The 17173-nt window shown below is 40.8% G+C and overlaps 1 protein-coding gene across 3 annotated transcripts in view; it reads left to right on the top strand.

The window, feature by feature from the left end:
- The first annotated feature begins 357 nt into the window (after positions 1–357).
- The window catches only part of col5a3a (collagen, type V, alpha 3a), a 90091-nt gene continuing 73275 nt past the window's right edge, over positions 358–17173 (top strand). The window contains exons 1-4 of one of the 3 annotated variants that reach the window (XM_017454853.3): positions 358–642; positions 15555–15722; positions 16552–16765; positions 16973–17135. In XM_017454853.3, coding sequence (XP_017310342.1) covers positions 564–642; positions 15555–15722; positions 16552–16765; positions 16973–17135 — 624 coding nt within the window. In that variant the 5' untranslated portion in view covers positions 358–563. Of the gene's footprint in view, positions 643–4699; positions 8106–15554; positions 15723–16551; positions 16766–16972; positions 17136–17173 lie in introns of those variants that run through there. The other 2 variants (XM_017454851.3, XM_017454852.3) reach the window with 2 other exon arrangements.

Below are 17173 nucleotides of genomic sequence, written 5' to 3'. Positions count from 1 at the left end.
ATATATATATATATATATATATATGCTTTGTACATAAGGTATGTAGGCCTCTTATTAGCTTTATTAAAATATTTACCAATAAAGAGCTATAGTATTCTGTGTTGTAGGCTGTTCTATTACATTCTGCAGTTTATTGCAATATACTTCAGCTGCATAAGGTCCAGGACAATCAAGATCATCATCATCATCATCATCATCTAGACACATCATGGCGGATGGATTTACAGGCACTAAGTCATTGTTAGGGCGTCAGGAGGCAATATGACTCTCTTCTCATCCTAAGTCTCCGTGGGAGGGGAGATGAGAGAGGAGGGAAAGTTTTGGGGAGGGAGCGCACAAGTGCGCATCAGAGAGAGAGAGAGAGCGAGAGAGAGAGAGAGAGAGAGAGGAAACTGGATGCAGAGGGACACAGTGCAGCTAGGACACTTCGGGAACGAGGACACTTCTACACTGGACCGGGTTTTACCGAAACTTTGCCCTGTCTCTCTTTTTTTTTTTTTCCACCGCTGCATGGCTTCAGTGTAATCACCGCGTCTTCTGCCTGGAACTCTGCACTGTTTAACATGAACCGAGGGACGGGGAAAGAGGAGACAGTGTTCCTGGCTCTCCTCGTTATTTTACACACCACCACAACGCATGCGGGTAAAGTATCAGGGGGTAAAAGAACTGAACACTGGTAAAGTGTCTGTAGGAGGGAGGGGAAGGGTGGGGTGGGGTAGGTGGACGGGGGTTGGGGGGTGGCGCAAAGGTATCTGAAGAGGTAAAATAACTTGGGGTGGAAAGTAACCAAAGGTAAAGAGTTTTGAATGTTAAATTGGAGAAAGTGTGTAGCTGTGAAGAGTATGGGGTAACATGTCCAGATGGGTAAAGTGCGCCTTGGGGTAGTTAGAAAGTGCTGGATTATGTTTACAAGAGCTGAGTGTCTAAGGGGATAAGGGGCTCCAAGGGGGTATCCTGGGACTAAGGTACGATACCTTCAGGTGTGTGTGTGTGTGTGTGTGTGTGTGTGTGTGCTTTGTAAATATTTTTGGGGTAAATAGAATAGGTGTAATCTGTGTTATAGGGGTAAATAATACCTTAGGGTTTTTTTTCTCTCCTTTGCTTCTGATACTATACATAATCGTATAAACCCATCCTCATGTATAAACACACACACACACACACACACACACACACACACACACACACACACACACACTTGTAGTTTATTTATTGAGTTGCTTGAGTTAAGAAATTATTTAAGATTTAAATAATGTTTTAAATGATATTTCTGCTGGGATTCCAACTATAACATCTTGCTTAATTGTTCTAAAAAGTTTCCACATCTATCACTTTTCACATCTTTTTTTTTATTTTATTTTTTTTTTATATCCGTTGCAATGAATCACTTATTCAACACATGAATCGGTTCTGTGTGAATCGGTTGAATCCGCTAGACGGAATCCGTTAACTCACACAGGACTGAATGGATCGGTGACGTCACATTTAAAGCAGACTCGCCGTAAAAAAAATCCGAATAAAAACCTGCACTACGACTCTGACTGTATGATGGAAGCGTGTGGTGAAGTTCTGTTTTACATGTATGCCTAGTAATCGGTACTAAATGCGGTTTGGGACGCAGCCCGGTACATTAGTGATGCGCGATTAACGAACGAATCGGTTCTCTTTTAAACGACTCTTGTTCGAAGAGTCGGTTCTCAAGTATTAATAAGGAATCGGTAGCGCTTTAAAGGTTGACTCCTTTGTATTGCACTTATTTTTTTTTCTCTTTAAAGTGTGCATTTTATGATGATGCCTATCTGTACTAGTCAAGCAGTATGCATGAGTAGGAATTTAAGTTGCTTGTTATTAGAAGGTCTAAACGTTGCTAAATCTATAAATCGAAGTCCTTGCTATAAACATAGGTTATTGTACAGACAGACGTGTAAAGGTTAGCACAGTGCAGCCTACACAGTTTTTGAATGGTATTCTAAATTGTGAGTCAATTGAATCAAGACACTCAAATGAGTTTGTTGGAAAGAATCAAATTAGCAAATCGAGCTCTATTGAACTTCTGTATATCAACCTCGCTCGGTCACCTATCATCGTGTCAGTGCTTTCTTGACCAGGGCAGAATTATAACCAGGCGATTCTGAGAGGTTCTTTTGTGATGTGTGTTTTGAGAGAACGTAGTCGTTCAGTTAACAGCTAATGTTAGCTAGCTAATTAGTTTGTATTTTCGCAACTATGTGACAAGTGACATTATGAGAACAGCGAGGTTGCTACTTAATAATGACCAGTTCCTCTATGACAAAACTGCTCTTTCTCTTCCATTGGCACACAATCCCACGCTTTGCAAAAGTGCATTTTCATTTGAAACTAGTGGATTCTTTTTTTTTTTTTCTTTCTCTCCACATGATCACATCTTTCCTATTCATGTCATTTGTCATTTTATTCACTCTGGACAAACCATATCTCTTACCCCAGGTATCATTATCATTACCATTATCAAGCCTCCCATCCATAATCAGCTTTATCTCCTTGTATATATTCTAAATTTGTATGCATACCTTTTGGCACCTCTGCTCAAAGTCACTGACAAAATTACAATGTGCGATGCATGAGACAAACTTACTCCTTAATGCTTAACAAATCAGTCTCAGAAAAAAAAAAATGCATAAAAATAACCTGTTGCATTCTCCTGCTTTATTGATTTATATTTACAGTCTGATGACCTTAGTAAATAGCTAATATCAGTGCATTTTGTACGTTCTTCCTGTTTCCATTGGGTTCCTCCAGATCCCCTGCTTTCCCCCACTGTCCAAAAACATGCCTGTAGGTGGATTAGCAACTCTAATTGCCCCTAGATGAGAATGTGTGTGTCCTGGCATCCGATCCAGGGTTCCTTCCTGTATCGCATCCAGGGATAGGATCCAGCACCACTGCGACACAGATCAGGGTAAAGTCCTTACTAAAGATGACTGAATGTAGGAAAACATTGACCAGGATGCCAGAACTTTTGCAATTATCTGCATTGTGTTTAAAATGGGCACAGTGTGACATATTTAGGTCTATGAGCCAACATGTAAGTCTGAAGTTCAACCATTAGCAGATAATAAAATGGGAAAATGGGTTGTTGGCATGCTATGAGAGCTTTATGATTAACGCACGTATGGTTAAACATGTGACGCGTGATGTTTCACTTTCCTCTTCCTGCCCACATTTTTATAATCTGCGTCTTTTTTGACACGAGAGCTGGGATGCCATTTTTTCCCCTCTTCATTTCGCATGCTCTTTTATGTCAACATTCAGCATGCGCTCTCGCGCTTTGGCAAAAAACAGAGAGGCGGTCAGGCGTGTATACCCTCCCCTTTGTGCAATCCTGCCGTTTCACATGGTCTGCACCGGAGAACATGTTCTCTCTTTGATCCCTCGATATATAAGCAAATGAATCAGGGAAGAAACCGATGGGAGGATAAAGGCTACTGGTTAGAGCTGTGGGAGATGCTTTCTAATGGAACCTCTAAGCATTTCCCATCTTCAAGCCAGACCTCCCTGCTGTGCTGGAACTCAGTGCATCGTCTTCTTTTGTTTAATGAGCTGGAAGCTTACCAGCATATATAATATGCATAGATAACATTCACCAGCTTCAAACGGAGACTCTCTCCGATCTACAAGCAGTTGTGTAAACATCTGGACTGCAGAGACAAAAATCACCTCTTCCTAAACACACAGTCTCCGTTTTCTTGGAGGCTGTAGTCTTTCTTGTAGATAGCCAGCATCTCAGGTTGTGCAAACATGGATAACGTCTTGCCTTGGACGATGTTGCACGTATCAATGGGGATTCCCTTTTTGGCAGCAAGCTGTAACTCAGTGCAGCACATGAATGACAGAATTGTTTGTGGAAAATCTGCGCCTTTGGTCGTCCCCTGCGTGTGTCTCACGCATGCAGGGAATGGAGGCTTTTATTATCGTTCCCGAACTGTAACCACTCACACTCCTGCATCAGTCAGCAGAGGTAGATCTACTGTGACGTTCATGTCCTTTCTACTGGACAGCTCGAGCGGTCGCTGTGTTGAAGGGGGAGGGGGGGGGGGGGTTTAAACTGCACATGGAGACGCAGCACTGTTATCTTTATAATTCAAGGCAAAACACCCACGCACCCTGTGCAAGCTCATAAAAGGCAGGAAGTCATATGGAACATGCGCTCGAGTCAGCAGTGAAACAGCTGAGGATGTTTGAAGTCATGCAGTCTTGATTCTTCTGATCCATCTGTCACAACGTCCTTGATGATGACTGGACCCAGGACCATTTATGCATGATGAAAGCAGTAAATCATCAGCTGTAGCATTTATGATTTTCGACCTGTTGGTATGACGATACAGGAGACACAGCAGAAGCTACAGCAGAAGAGCCAGTTCACCGAAGGGGAAAGGACACTGGATGTAACAAACAATCATTTGCTTGTTCCTGCCTAGTTCATGTGAGCCAATAGAAATCTGTGGGTGGGTCTATTTGGTCTGAAAAAATCCATGGATCAAAGAACCAGACACCGGAGTTGTCGTTTTGATGCGAAGAATATCATATATAATATAAATAAATATAATATAAATTTTTATAAAAATATAATATAAAAACAGAAGCTTGCTGTTTGAGTTGCACCAAAATAATCAACCAAACAATATCATTAACCAGGCTTTTTAAGGTACCTTCTCTATTTCGAACAAAAAAAAAATACATGCACAGGTGAGCAGTTAGCTCATATAAACAATTTACAATTTAGCATAAAGCAGTATGTGAAAGTGTAATGTTGGCATACAACAGAAAATTGACAAAAGCTAGGATAAATCTGTAGTATATAAAGTTCAAAGGAATAGCACAGAGCTCAGGAACATCCATCCATCCATCTATTTTCCATACTGCTTATCCTACACAGGGTCACGAGGAGCCTGTCCCAGGGAACGTGGGGCACAAGGATGGGGACACCCTGGATGACGTGCCACCCCATTACAGGGCACAATCACAAACAAACTCACACACTACAGACAATTTGGAATCAGCCTACAGCGCATGTCTTGGGACTGGGGGAGGAAATACCCAGAGTACCCGGAGGAAACCCCTGATCCCCACAGTACAAAACTAGCACAAAGCCGACGTACTGGGAACTGACGTAAAGGGCACAAACATGCCACCATTGTCCCCTTCATATTCTTCTAGTGAGACGGTGATTGCTGATCTGCCAATCACCAGTTTGAATCTGGTTCTGGGCTTCACACAGTAAGGCACAATCTGAGGAAGTAACAACCTGGAATCTTTTCTAAAAGTAAGACCCTGAGTTGCAGGGTTCTACACAGACTCCTTCAGGAAACCAGAAACAAAACGAGTGGAAGTTGAAGTGTGTATGAAAGTCTTGTTTTCTTGTGATTCGCTCAGCTGAATGGCCGAAAAGAAAACTCTTTCTCCTGTCAGAACCTGACAGAATTCCAGAGTCCAATTTGGTGCACAATGGTTGCTGAAAAGGACAGACAACGCGGGACTCATGGGTGCCTCCAATAGCGTGCGACGGCTGACGACTCGGCTTGGTGTTATATGATTCTGTGAATAACACGACCATTCTTTTTGTGAGTTTGTCCAGTCTGAAATCTGAGTGAAATCTGTGTTTGTGCTGCTTTGCATGATAAAAGCGACAGTGTGTGAGCGGACAGTATCTGGCGCTCAGGGCTGCAGGTGTTTCCTCTGTGGATGCAGGAGCTTTGGAGCAGTCTGGCCCTCTCGCAGTGAGCAAACAGCAACCGAGCAAACTGCAGAGAGAGAAAATGGACATGTAACCATGTCCGGCTGGTTCCCATACACACACCTGCACACACACACACACTGACACATTCCACTGCACCACCTGCTGGCACCATAACTGCGCCATCTCGTCTATTTTTCAATCTCTTGTTGCTGCAGGGCTGACGATCGTCTTGATCTAGTGTTAAGGATTAAATCATATGGAAATGTGCTTGAGTAGGAGGTACATTTCAGGAACGACCCATTTATGTAGTTAAGGATCATGAATGCCTCTTATTGTAACTGACAGTCCGAGATAACTTAAAGCAGATTCAGCCTTGATGATGACATACTTCTGAAACAACACATTGTTTGTATTTACTTTGGGCACACAGTGGAAACTGGAACTGCTGGATTGGTTTGAAACACCAGAAATGTCAGCTGGGGACATTTGACTTTTATTTGTTTATTTATTTATTTATTCATTTAAAAAAAAAAACGGAAAAAAAAAAAACACGTCAGTGAATGAAAAGGCGAATTGTCTACATGGCTTCTTTAGTAGCATTTATTTATTTATTTTATATTCATAGATGCACTCAGTTGCAGAGCTGGAAAAGTTTAAAAGTGGAACATTTGGAGGAAAAAAAAATAAAAGTAAACAAAAAAGACCTAAAATTTCGTGTCTTTAGACACTGAATTACATTGTAATATTGTTAATTAATAACATTTACCCAGCATACACAGCAGTTGCTGAATTCTCGAATCTGATTGGTTAGAAGGTTCTGCAAGGGTCATATTAATATACTCATTCTAATATGTTATCGTTTCTTTAGTAACAACTCATTCACAGGGACTTGAATGGTGGATAATAACAGGATTTTAAAAAAAAAAAAACATGTTGTCGGGCTCTCGAGTGGTACAACAGAAAGCATGCCTGTCTCCTGTCAATCACAGTGAAACTACCCAGTTGAGGGCATCTGTGAGCTTGTGTACGCGAAAGAGTGCGGATAGCACTTCCTGCGAGTGTGTTACGCTGCCCCATGATGCAGCATGAGCAGCAGTTTGAGAAGATGCTGTTGGTTAGCTTCATGTGTCTTGGAGGAAGCATGTGTTAGCCCTCACCTCACCTTCCCTAATTGGTAGCTTTTGGTAGTGGGCTAGTGGGTGGGTGTTGGCCAAGACCAAATTAGGGAGAAAATGGAAGAAAACAACAACAACAATAACAACAGAAATATTGTTGATATGGTGGAATTTTATATAGGGAGACGATTTATTTACGATTTATGGATAGATTCTCCAGTGTCCGCGCTTTTATAACAGTCACTAAGCTGCCAGTGCTGGGCCCTTGAGCAAGGCCCTTAACCCTCATATGCTCTGTTGTATAAATCAGATAAATGTAAGTCCCTCTGGATAAGTGCGTCTGCCAAATGCCATAGACGACTACGTTTTCTGACACGGAGGACTCTGTACTTTCTGATATCTCTGTATCATGACATATCCTGATTGATAACAGGAACTAACTCGTCTTGCCGGCGTCCCACAACGTTAAATGCAACTATAAACGGATAAGTATGATGTGTTGCTCATTTTTAAAGAATAAAAAAATGTCATCGTTGACAAATTGCTGTTATATGAGAGGAGTAAAACACTTTAGGATGTGCTGTTAAAGGAAACTCTAGTCTACTCAGCTCCTGCATGGTAACAGTAACTCCACCACTACCACGCGGTCGTTGATGGTTTTTCCCTATAACAGCACGTTCACAAGGGTTTCATGAAACGTCTATGAGGGCTCTGCTGCTGGTTTGCAGGGTGCTGATGTATGAACGCGGTCTCGTTGACCTACAGTCCTCGTTTCACTGCTTCTCTCCATAGAGCTTTCTCTTTCCAGGACCCCAGAGGTCAGAGGTCATAGCCAGGCTAATTTCATTAAAGCTAGTGTTGTAAGACCAAGGTATGTACCTGCTCCAGCTGGCTTCACAAACATAATCCTGAAAAGATGCAGCAGTACAGATTAGGCATAGTTTTAGGCATAGTGTTTGGCCGACTTCCCGTCTTTTGAGTAGGAGTAGCCTTGTTTGGAAAACAGCCTCGTAACGCTCGTAAGGTTGTGGTTTAAATTTACGACAGGTCATGTGTAGACAGTGTGCTGCTGTGTGTAAATCAGGGTGTGGAGTAGAGGAAAGAGCTCCATGAGCTGGGAGTTCCTGTTCCTGGTGGTTTTCTGTTGTAGGAAGGCATGCAGGAACTGCATGAAGAGCATGAGGGGAGAGGTTTACAGATGCTGTCGTGGGTTTAAGAAGCAGGAACTTGAGACCAGGGCTGAGTGATATCATGCCCACTTTTCTACATCGCAGGTGTCACGGTAGTTTTTTTTTTCTACAACCCCAGCTCCAAAGAAGTTGGGACGCTGTGTAAAATGTAAATAAATGTCAGTAGGGTTATGTCAATGATGTATGTCAAAAAATGTCAATAGAACGTAGAAAACATGTCTATGTTTGAATTTGATGGCCGCAACACGTCTCAAAAAAGTTGGGACGGGGGATGGGGGTGGGGGGCAACAGAAGGCTGGAAAAGTAAGTGTTACTAAAAAGAAACAGCTGGAGGAACATTTTTCAGCTAATTAGGTTAATTGGCAACCGGTCAGTAGCATGTTGTAACATGGGGTTGTAGAATTTATATATAGTGGGCTAAATTGATTGGATTCTAAGAAGCTGAAATGGAAAATGTAAATGTTTTGCACTTTATCTCTAACTCATTTTTACCAGAGGCCAAATAAAGGAATTTGCGCCTGTTTTGGGGTGCCTGTGCAGTTTTTCATAAATATTTATTTATTTATTTATTTATGAGGGAACTACTGTTTCTGGGAGGAAAAACACAACTCAGGAAAGTTCAGGAACATTTTTAAAAAATGTGACGGTTTTAGGTAACTTAGCAGAAGGCAAAGAGAGCTCTGAGTGTTTGTGTTGGTAAGTGCAGGTATTGTTCTCTACCCTCTTGTCCCTGTTTATGGGGTGGAAACGCACTTTTTTTGTGTCTGAGACAATGAATTGAAAGACGCACGGACAAAACCATGGAACCCTGAAGCCATGGAGTGATGATCTACCAAGGTTTTTTTTTTTTTTAAGGGGGATGGGGGTGAAGGAAAATCTGTATTTGGTATTCACTGCAAGTCTGAATTCATGTTTTATGCATTCGGAATAAATCTGTTCAAGTCGAGGACTGGAATGTTCAGATCAAGCCACGACAATCTTTGATCCGGGATATCGGTTATCTGAGGTGATATCGAAAAGCAGTCCGAGACCTGCAGCGACGGACACATCCAGGCAGGTGTAGTGTCACAAAAGGAGATCATATCTCATCATATCTCATCTCTCTATAGGCTGTGAACCTGCCTGGTGCAAGGAAGATTCATTTTGAAACGTAACACATGTGGCGCTTGTTGCCAGAAGTTGTTGTGCATGAATGAGATGAAATGAAACTCACACTTAGAGCTGCCTCAGGCTGTTTCGTTTTGGCTGGATGTGTGAAACAGACGTAGCTCAGGTGTGCGACTTGTTGGCAGGAGGAAAAAGCGAGCGGCGTGTTGGAATTAGGTTTGATCCAGAGCCTGGCATCGCGCCACCTGCCCCTGGGTTTTCTTTATAAAAGTGCAGGAGGAGGGGTATTCCTAAAGCCTGTGCAAATGCCCATTAAAACAAAACGAGACATGGGAAGTGGAAGAGACTGTTTGATGTCCATTGTTCCATCATCTTGGGTCTGTGATGAAGATCACATTGGGATGAACTCCCAATCATATGGAAGAGCAATTATAAACTAGTTAGAACCATGAAGTGTCTTAGACCACAGGTTCTCTGACTTTTTGCGGCCAGTGACCTCTTGAACTGTAAATTATATTTGAGACACCTCTTCAGGATATATTTATTTAACATTTCCCAGCAGTCCATGTGTTATTGTTGCCACACAACTCTTTATTCCTGAATGTTCCCCCAGCAGAACACATTAGATTGAAGTCATGTATAAGATTGTAGTTTTTGAGTTATTGAGGTTTGGATTAAATCCATCAGCTGTAAGAACGTCAACTGTAAGATTTATGGTGATGGTCAGCTGACTGAGACATGAAACGGCTTTTCCTCTGGAAACCTGTCGGAGATGCCGAGGAGGCATTTCCCTTCGCGTTCCCAGTCCTTTTCAGCTTTTCAGTTTTATTTTCGTGCGAATTAGCCGAGGTCAGAGGTCAGATATTTGGCAGTGCCTTGTTATTCTGAGTCTGCTGGAGCTCTGTGGTGTGTAACATTCACTCACCGAGCTTCGAGTTTCATCCAAACTGAGTGTGTGTGTGTGTGTGTTTCTGTGTGTGTGTGTGTGTGTGTGCGCTGAGGGCTAATTATTTGTCATGTAATATTTTTTTTAATGATTAAATCATTGTGTTTTGAAGAGGTGCCAAGGTGGCGTCAGGCTTGGTTTGTTTTGGGGGAAGAAATGACTTATTTAATGTTTTCAGCAGCGCTGTCAGGTGCTCTGTTTGGAACACTAGGCTTTGCAGAGATTCCGTAATTAGGCTAAAGATTATAAGGCTGCTCTGCCTCCTAAACACCTCCTCCTAGCTGTCCTGTTCATGTCCTGTTCATGCATGTGTGTGTGTGTGTGTGTGTGTGTGTGTGTGTGTGTGGCTGGATAAAAGAAAACATATAGCATACATTACATATATTTAACCCCATGAGCCTTTAAGGAAATTCGAATGATGCAACTTCCTGTAAGACATCCCTACTGAAAAAAACAATAGGAACCAAGACATAAATTCTAGTGGTTTCCACTACAAATTCCATTACAAACCATCAGCTAACCATTGAACGCATTACTATTACTGGTCCTTAATCGTATCCACTAGACATAACATGCCGCCAATTGAAGGCAAGAAATTACCAATAGAGATCCATTACAGTTTCCATTAAAACCAATACAATTCCCATTATCACCATTAAAACCATAAATTCTATGAAGGTTTCTGTTGGTTTTTTTTCAGCAGGCATGTGACGTGTAAAATAGTCCAACTACATATTAAAAAAAGAATACGTAGATGAAACGGATAATGATGCAAATGAATGAATGAATGAATGACGAATATACAAACAAACAAGCAAACAAATAAATGAATACATTTTCTGTGTGTGGAACGTTCAGGAGTTTGCAACACCTTGGCTTCAATAAATAGTCAAAATTCATTTCAGTTCAATTAAATTTGATTTGTATAGCGCGCTTAACAATGGACATTGTCTCAAAGCAGCTTTACAGAAATATATAAACACATGATAGAGATTTTAAGTGAGTGAATTTATCCCTATTGAGTGAGCCAGTGGTGACGGTGGTGAGGAAAAACTCTAAGATGATATGAGGAAGAAACCTTGAGAGGAACCAGATTCAGAAGGGAACCCGTCCTCATCTGGGTAACGAAGGATAGTGTGAACGTAAAAGAAAGTTCATTATGGTTTTATATGAAGTCTGTTTGTTGAACTAGTCCACTGTTCACTAAAGGAGACCTGAGTGTAAAACTGCATGTGGCAATTGCAGTCCCAAGGCCATCGCAGCAACCGTAGTCCCAGCAACCACAGCGAGAATGTCCATGTGGAATTGAGGTCCAAAACCATTTCCACGGTATGTGAAGCGGTACCATCCTCAGCAATCTCCAGGCTGTAGCCTCCAGTTGATGAGAGCTCCATCCAGAGGTAGGGTATCAGGATGGATCAGGCAGGTCCGGAGAGCAGAAAGGGTCAGGATCTCTGACATCTCCATAAAATCATGTGTGGCTGAGAAAGCTCTTCCCCCTGCTGTAGCCTTCACTATTTGAGGTACCAACAAATAACCTGCACCTTTTGATCTAAGTAGGCATGGCGGATCATAAAGGACCAAAAGTTCGCTTAGGTACTGTGGCGTGAGACCGTTTAGTGCTTTATAGGTCAATAGTAATATTTTATAATCAATGCGAAATTTTACTGGGAGTCAGTGCAGTGTGGATAAGATAGGGGTGATGTCAAAAAGATACAAAATGTTATTGTATACATTTAAATCATGTGGCTAATATTAAATAGTTTGATTATGTTCATAAATGTGTCTTGAGGGAGTTCATGGTTCTTTTTTATTTACACTTGAATTTCTCCAGAACATTTGAGAACTCTTGATAGGGAATTTTTTGACTTACACAACTGCCAAACATTTCTTGACTAATTAATGGGAATTAAAACAACAATTTTAAACGCAACAAGGGTGTGTGAGCAAATACGCTTGAGAACGAGGCTGATCGAAAGCAGCTCTACATATGTGTATATTTACAAGCGCTGTTTATTTCTTTCTATCCAATGTCTGGAAACCTTTAAATCCACACCCTATGTTCTCCACTGTGCTATAACTTGGCCGTTTTCTCACTTCTCTCCCTGTTTAGTCTGTTGCCATGCCTCACGTCGCTCTGCGCTCAGCCTCTGAATAAAAGGCATCTGCTAAGCAAATAAATAATGCCATAAAAATCGCAGTGTTTTGTAGGCAGCAATGAGCAAACTCTTCCCACAGGTTTAATTAATGCAGGAAAGCAAAGGATAGTGTAAAAAAAAAAGAGGAGTACAAGCAGGGGGCAATTCAGGGTCCAGTTCAGTCATAAAATACTTTAGATGCCAAAACCTGTGCAGAGATTAACCACAGCAGGAAGATGTCCTGAGCTAACTTTAGCAAAAAAACAAAAACAAACAAAAAACAAAAAACAAAGCAAAAACTCTGCGCTTAATTACGAATTGTACTTTGTACATAATCCCCTCACTAGTTGATTTATTTTAAGTTCCACTTAAATAAAAATATGATTTTGAAGTTAAGTTATCCTTTGTGTATGATTCTGATTATAGAGATTCGGTCAAATATGTTAGCAAAGCGCTAATTCATATGCAAGACAATGAGGTAAATGCTAACATTTAGCTGCAGAACCTGTATGCTAAAAATACCACTCTCCTTTAATATACACAAAGTAATCACAAATACAGACAATTCTGAAACTTCACCATGTCTTCATGCCATCCCAAATATTTAACTGTTTAGTCAACAGGTAGTAAACTACTTTTTTTTGCATGTTAGCACAAGTGGGATTTTAGCTTGATTTAAGCTAGCTAGCTAAAGTTAGTTATGGGAAAATGTGACCAGTATGGTGTATTTTGGGATGTTTTATTACTATTTGATAAATTGCGGAGTATGTGATGGTGTAATCTGAAACTCTGATACTAAAATCTCACTCATGGCTACCTGTGACATGTTTGAGCTAGTTTATTAGCAGTTAACTATCTGGCTACTTAACTTAGCTAATAATAGCGATGAACTGTTAAATAAATCACTGTAAAGAGTAAAGATTCAAATGAAAACTCAAATAATGAAATCCCACTTGTGAAAACCTGTGGCAATGATAAGCTTGTGTACTAACAGTCAACTAGCTGGTTAGCTAGCTTACCTAATAATAGTAAGGTAAGTTTGTCATGCTGTATTTTAAGAACATTTGTGTTAACCTGTGAGAAATATTAGTGGTCAACTAGCCTGCTAGCTAGATTAAATGAAAAAAAGAAAGAAAAAAAACAACAACCCAAAACAAAACGTGATCCCAGTGAAATATTTTGACAGGCATGGCTACAGTTACATAAATCACTGAGGAAATAAAGACAATTACAAGCTAGTTTTCTAACAGTTAACTAGCTGGCTAGCTATATTAGCTAATAATAATAATGATGATGAGCAAATCACTGAGATAATAAAGATGCATATCAAAACTAAAATACTGAAAGCCCTTGTGTTAACGTGCAACAATGCTAGTTTATGCTAGTTTACTAGCAGTGATCTCAGTTAAATTCCACGTGTATTAAATAGCAGTTGACTAGCCGGCTAACTGTTTATGATGGCATGAGTGTGTTTGTGTATTTTGAGAAATCCTAGTATATTTGTTACAATATAGATGTCTATATTTGAGTTGTTTCTTACACAGTTTTCTACGTTAGATTATTGTAATGGTTTGAATTGATATGTCCGGCTGTACTTAGATAAATGGAGCATATTCAGAGAAACAGTTAAGGTCCCACTGCACAAAGATATTTCAAGACGGGTTAAAAAAAAAACAAACACTTGTGGTAACTTCCGGCTTTAGACAAGAGTAAACATTAAACGAGTCAGAGAGGATGCTAGCCGGGGCGGAGAGCAGCAGATGAGTCTCTCATTGAAAAAAAGCCACAGACAGGTGCCAGGTGCAGCTTAACTATCATCAGGCCAGACCGTGCCATAACTCTATCCCATAATGACAGTTGCGCCTAGCCACCTGCAGGATTGATTTTTACACAGCTGCCATTTTGGAGCTTCCAGAGAATGACATGCGAATGCACTGCTTAGACAACTCCCCCACCTCCAAACAACACGCTGTTCCAGTTTTATTGCAATTCACTACACAGTAGAGGAAACTACAAATCCAAGGTGGTTTATAGTCTAGCTAAGGGATATAACAGAATATGAATACATTATTCATAAACAAATACACACACAGATATGAATAGGAGGCGCGGTATGCCCATCCATCCGTTTTCCATACCGCTTATCCTACACAGGGAACTCGGGGCACAAGGTGGGGGGACACCCTGGACATGGTGCCCACCCATTGCAGGGCACAATCGCATGCATATTCACAGACTATGGACAATTCAGAGATGCCATAACGGATGTCTTGGGACTGTGAGAGGAAACTGGAGTACCCGGAGGACCCCCAAAGCATGGGGAGAACATGCAAACTCCGTGCACATAGGGCGGAGGGAGGATTCGTCTGGTTGAGACTGCATCAGGACTGGCATTCTACAGGACATGCCAAAAAGGTCACACAATCAGGAAGTTTATACTTTCATGTGGTCAGATATGAAGCTCAGGCGATAAAGAAATGCCACATTAATTAGCATGAAAATACAGCATCTATTCATTCATTCATTCGTTCATCCTTAGTAACTTCCTGGTCAGGGTTGCTGTGGTTTAAGTTTGCTTATATTTGGGGAAATAGATCCAACTAAGGGAGCGTTAGAAAATGTCATAGGAAGGTACAAACAAAAATAATAATTGCGGGATAAAAAACAGTCTCGCACACTCTTAAAGTTGACATCATTAATGATTGATGTAGCTGAGGTTGAGGAACTGTAACCTCTGAGTTTTTTTCCCCACAGTGTCTTCCAGAGACATAGTGGTAGGGTGCATATATATATATAGGTGTGCTAGGCCACACCTACTTTCGGTTTAACACCTGAGTACATATTGATATTTGGAGCATTCAACAGAAACAGACAGTATCATTGCATCACACCCCTAGTCTACAGACAGAATTCTCAAAGTGGGGTCTGGGAATCCTCATGGGTCCATGAAGCATAGTCAGGTGGTCCTTTATTTATTTATTTATTTTTAACTCCATTGGTGGAAATCACAACACGCCATTGTCAAAGTTGTTATGCTTATAAATAATGGTAACTGGAATCTAATGAATAATCAAAATGGATTCTATGCGTGGAGTTCAGACATTTAGCAATTCTCTGGCCCCAACATATTGCCAAAATATTATCGTCCACATTTAAATAACATGCCTACATTTTTTAATAGATTGTTTGTAATAAATAAACTGATGGGTCCTTGATTTTTTTTTTTTTTTTTTTTTTACACTTAGAGGGTCCCCCCCTGTGATTGTAAACAGTTTGAGAACCCCTGGCCTACAGTGTTATGTTGTGCTATGTGTATAAAATCTTCATGGTTTTTCCTTTTAGGCAACCTGATTGATGTCCTGCGTGTGCTGGAGCTGTCCGATGGCATGGAGGGCGTGTCCTTGGAGGCGGGGCTGTGCACACATAGAGCTGACACAGAGGAATTGGACATAGCGTTCAGGATAGACAAAAAGATCCAGCTCAGTGCTCCAACCCAGCAGCTCTTCCCAAGTATGCACATGTATATGTAATAGATGTGCATGTAATCCGTTATCTCTGGTGTCTGATTTTTATTAGCTGTTTTAATAGAGGTGAAAATACGAAAAAGAAATACAGTGAATTATTATATTATTCATGTATAATGATCCTTGAAGGTGTGTATGATATGATATTTAGTTTTGCAGAGGTTGATGCAAAGCTTTACTACAGAATTATGAAACAGATATATTCAAAATATATTTGAAATATTGAAAAAAAAAAAAATGAAACAATTCTTGTTATCAAAGCTCTCAAACCGTCTCAAAATGTTAAAATTGTTTCTAGTTACACAGACTAGCTACACATACTATTTAAACACGAACTGTTATTTTACTGCTGGCTAATTTTCAAATCTTATTATAGGACTCTACTGATAAACCATGCTAACCAAACACACACAGATACTGCTACACAAGTTTTAAAATTTAGATATTTAACCATGCTAATAAATCATGCTAACGTACCAGTCACATACAAATGCTGCATTCTGATGCGCCAAGAATTAGTAAGAATAGTAGAATGGACTAGATAATTTTACACACCATTTAAACAACAACAAAAAAAAAAACACCCTATGTTCCACGCTAAATGACCTAATTTTCTGATTTTAGAAAAACATGATTACGTATATGCCCCAATTATATAGTTTGATAACGTAAGGAATACATCATACATTATATCCGTTTATAGTTATGTTTCATGTTGTGGAACGTGTAAACAGTCGCTCCCTCTATTTTGCCCGTGTCCACTATGTTTACTGTTTGATCATGACTAAGTGTGTCTCTGTGACATGTCCCGATAGACTCAGCTTTTCCTGAAAACTTCTCCCTGATGACGACGGTGCGGGCAAAGAAGAACGCTCAGTTCTTCTTGCTGTCCATATACGATGAACAGGGTGTGCAGCAGCTGGGCCTGGAGCTGGGCAGATCACCAGTCTTCCTCTACGAGGACCACAGGGGACAACCGACCCCCGACCTCTACCCCACCTTCAAGAAGATCAACCTGGCTGATGGAAAGTGAGTGCTTCTACACTCCATAAAGCCTAGACGTAAATTGGCGTGTAACTATTGGGATAACACCAATACACCAGTGCACCTGTCAGCCTAGTACTGGCTTTAACCCCATTTAAACTCTTTGTTCATCACATAGATATGAAAAAGTGAAGGATTTTTCCAAAGTACTATGATATATACACGGATAACGCTGAGGTTTGTTCTCACTAGGTGGCACCGGATTGCCTACAGCGTAGAAGGAAAGGCAGTCACGCTGTATTTAGACTGTAAGAAGGTGGAGACTCTGGATCTGCACCGTGGGGACGACCCTGTGGTCCGAACGGACGGCGTTACTGTATTCGGGACGAGACTACTGGACGAGGAAGTGTTCGAGGTAAAATATGTGAGAAAGTAACAACCAGGGAGGTATTT

Source organism: Ictalurus punctatus, chromosome 24 (genome assembly GCF_001660625.3).
Source record: "Ictalurus punctatus breed USDA103 chromosome 24, Coco_2.0, whole genome shotgun sequence".
Taxonomy (NCBI): Eukaryota; Metazoa; Chordata; class Actinopteri; order Siluriformes; family Ictaluridae; genus Ictalurus; species Ictalurus punctatus.
This window is presented reverse-complemented; position numbering and strand designations above follow the sequence as displayed.